The sequence below is a fragment of the Cyprinodon variegatus genome, unplaced genomic scaffold (genome assembly GCF_000732505.1).
Source record: "Cyprinodon variegatus isolate N-32 unplaced genomic scaffold, C_variegatus-1.0 Scaffold120, whole genome shotgun sequence".
In the NCBI taxonomy this organism is placed as follows: Eukaryota; Metazoa; Chordata; class Actinopteri; order Cyprinodontiformes; family Cyprinodontidae; genus Cyprinodon; species Cyprinodon variegatus.
The window spans coordinates 798033-799852 of record NW_015150573.1 but is presented as its reverse complement, the minus strand read 5'-3'; the positions used below and the strand labels follow the sequence as shown (position 1 = coordinate 799852).

The 1820-nt window shown below is 37.4% G+C and overlaps 1 protein-coding gene across 1 annotated transcript in view; it reads left to right on the top strand.

Annotated features, from left to right (window-relative positions):
* The window catches only part of mtpap (mitochondrial poly(A) polymerase), a 31560-nt gene that overhangs the window by 17031 nt on the left and 12709 nt on the right, over positions 1-1820 (top strand). Inside the window, exon 6 of the mRNA XM_015375526.1 lies at positions 337-563. Coding sequence (XP_015231012.1) covers positions 337-563 — 227 coding nt within the window. The remainder of the gene's footprint in view (positions 1-336; positions 564-1820) is intronic.

Below are 1820 nucleotides of genomic sequence, written 5' to 3'. Positions count from 1 at the left end.
TTATTATTATTATGCAAAAGTATAACTTTACATAATGCTCAACATTCTTCATTTTAGGGAAGAAAGTGCTTCTTGTAGGAGTAGTCATAAAAAAAAACTTGTTTCTTGTCATTTTAGGACGTTATTCTCTTAATATTACAACTTTATTCTCGTAATTTTATGACTATTCTCGTTGTGACTTTATTCTCAAAATAGAAGATAAAAAAATCTCTAGTCTGGCCCTAATACTCCGTCGTGTCGTTCAGAATGCAGCTTAGATTAAAAAAATAAAATAAAAGGTTTCTTTGAATCCAGCACCTTACCACTCAATGATTGCCTTCCTCTGTGTTTCCACAGGGTGGCGATGAAGAGCACCGAGCTGCTCTACCTGTACGGAGAGCTGGACCCGCGGGTTCGCAGCCTGGTATTCACCATCCGCTGCTGGGCGCGGGCTCACAGCATCACCAGCAGCATCCCTGGAGCCTGGATCTCCAACTTCTCCCTGACCGTCATGGTGCTGTTCTTCCTCCAGAGGAGGACCCCTCCCATCATCCCCACACTAAACCAACTGCGGGATCTGGCAGGTACGACTGAACGCTCCTAGATCCTCATCTAAAGCCCATGTTCTATTAAAATTTTCCATTCTTTTTTTGTCACTTCCTTATTTTTTTAAATATCCTGAAATCTGATTTGTTTTATTCCTTTTTTATTGCTTCCTCTTCTCATCCTGTCGCTTTTATTCCCCGGTTGGCATAAGCAAGGGTTTGTTTTTATTCTGTGAGATTTCACCACTCAGGCTTAATTTTACCTCTTGATGACAACAGGATGAGATGAAAGGGACAAAATAAATGTTTGGGGCTTCAGGGGGAGAAGAAGAGGAACTACACTTTCAGTGCAATCTAAATACGTTTGTAATTTGGTTAGCTAGCAGGGTGGGGGGGTAATTTCTAAAGAAAGAGAGTAATCTACATAGTTCTTTTTTTAAACTAGGTAAAGTAATGACACCAATAATCAAATTAGGTGCGGCTTTTTGGGCGCAGGTGGGGAAATCTTTAGTTTTTTCAGCTTATAATTTGTTAATCTGTGAGCAACAATTAAAAAAAAAGATTCTTTACTCAAAGATCTGACCAGAGGTGTCAAAAGTTCTACTGGAAAAGTGCAAATATACATGTTATGCAAGTTTACCACTATATTAAATAAAATAACTAGAACTGGAAGTTATAGTTAATTCAAATCAAGAGTAAAACTAAGGAATTTTTATCAGTTGAATGATTATAACTGTAATTTGCTTACTGACCAGGTTTTTCTTGCCTCTTTACCTAAAAGGTTGGACTCCTGGACTGGCTGTTAAAAATCTTTCACCAATTTAATAATTTAGACTATCAACAAAGTTATTAATCACCATCCAAATAAATGTGTCTCTGTTTATTCGGATGTTTCTGAAAAGAAGAGTGAATCCAGCCTGAGAGATAAACCGTTCACTGCGTAGAATAAACAAAAGACCTCGGATTAATATACAATGGTGCCTTTTATTAGCTACAATCACACAGTATTATTTTATTATTATACCTATACTAAAAATACTGAAAATAAGGACAAATAAATAAAAGGGGAAAAGCGGTTTTAAGAGTCCATTTAAGTGTCTTTGAGGAATATTCCAGTTATAAGGCTTAATGATTTGAAAGTGTCTTTTAAAATAGCAGCAGATAAATGTGAATAAACCCTAACGAAGGGATGACTCAGGAATGCAGCTTTGCTGCTCCAGGAGGTCTGGTCCGGACTTGTCCATCTGAAACAAAAAATAGGTTAAAGTTCACAACACGGCCTCTACAGCTAGGCAG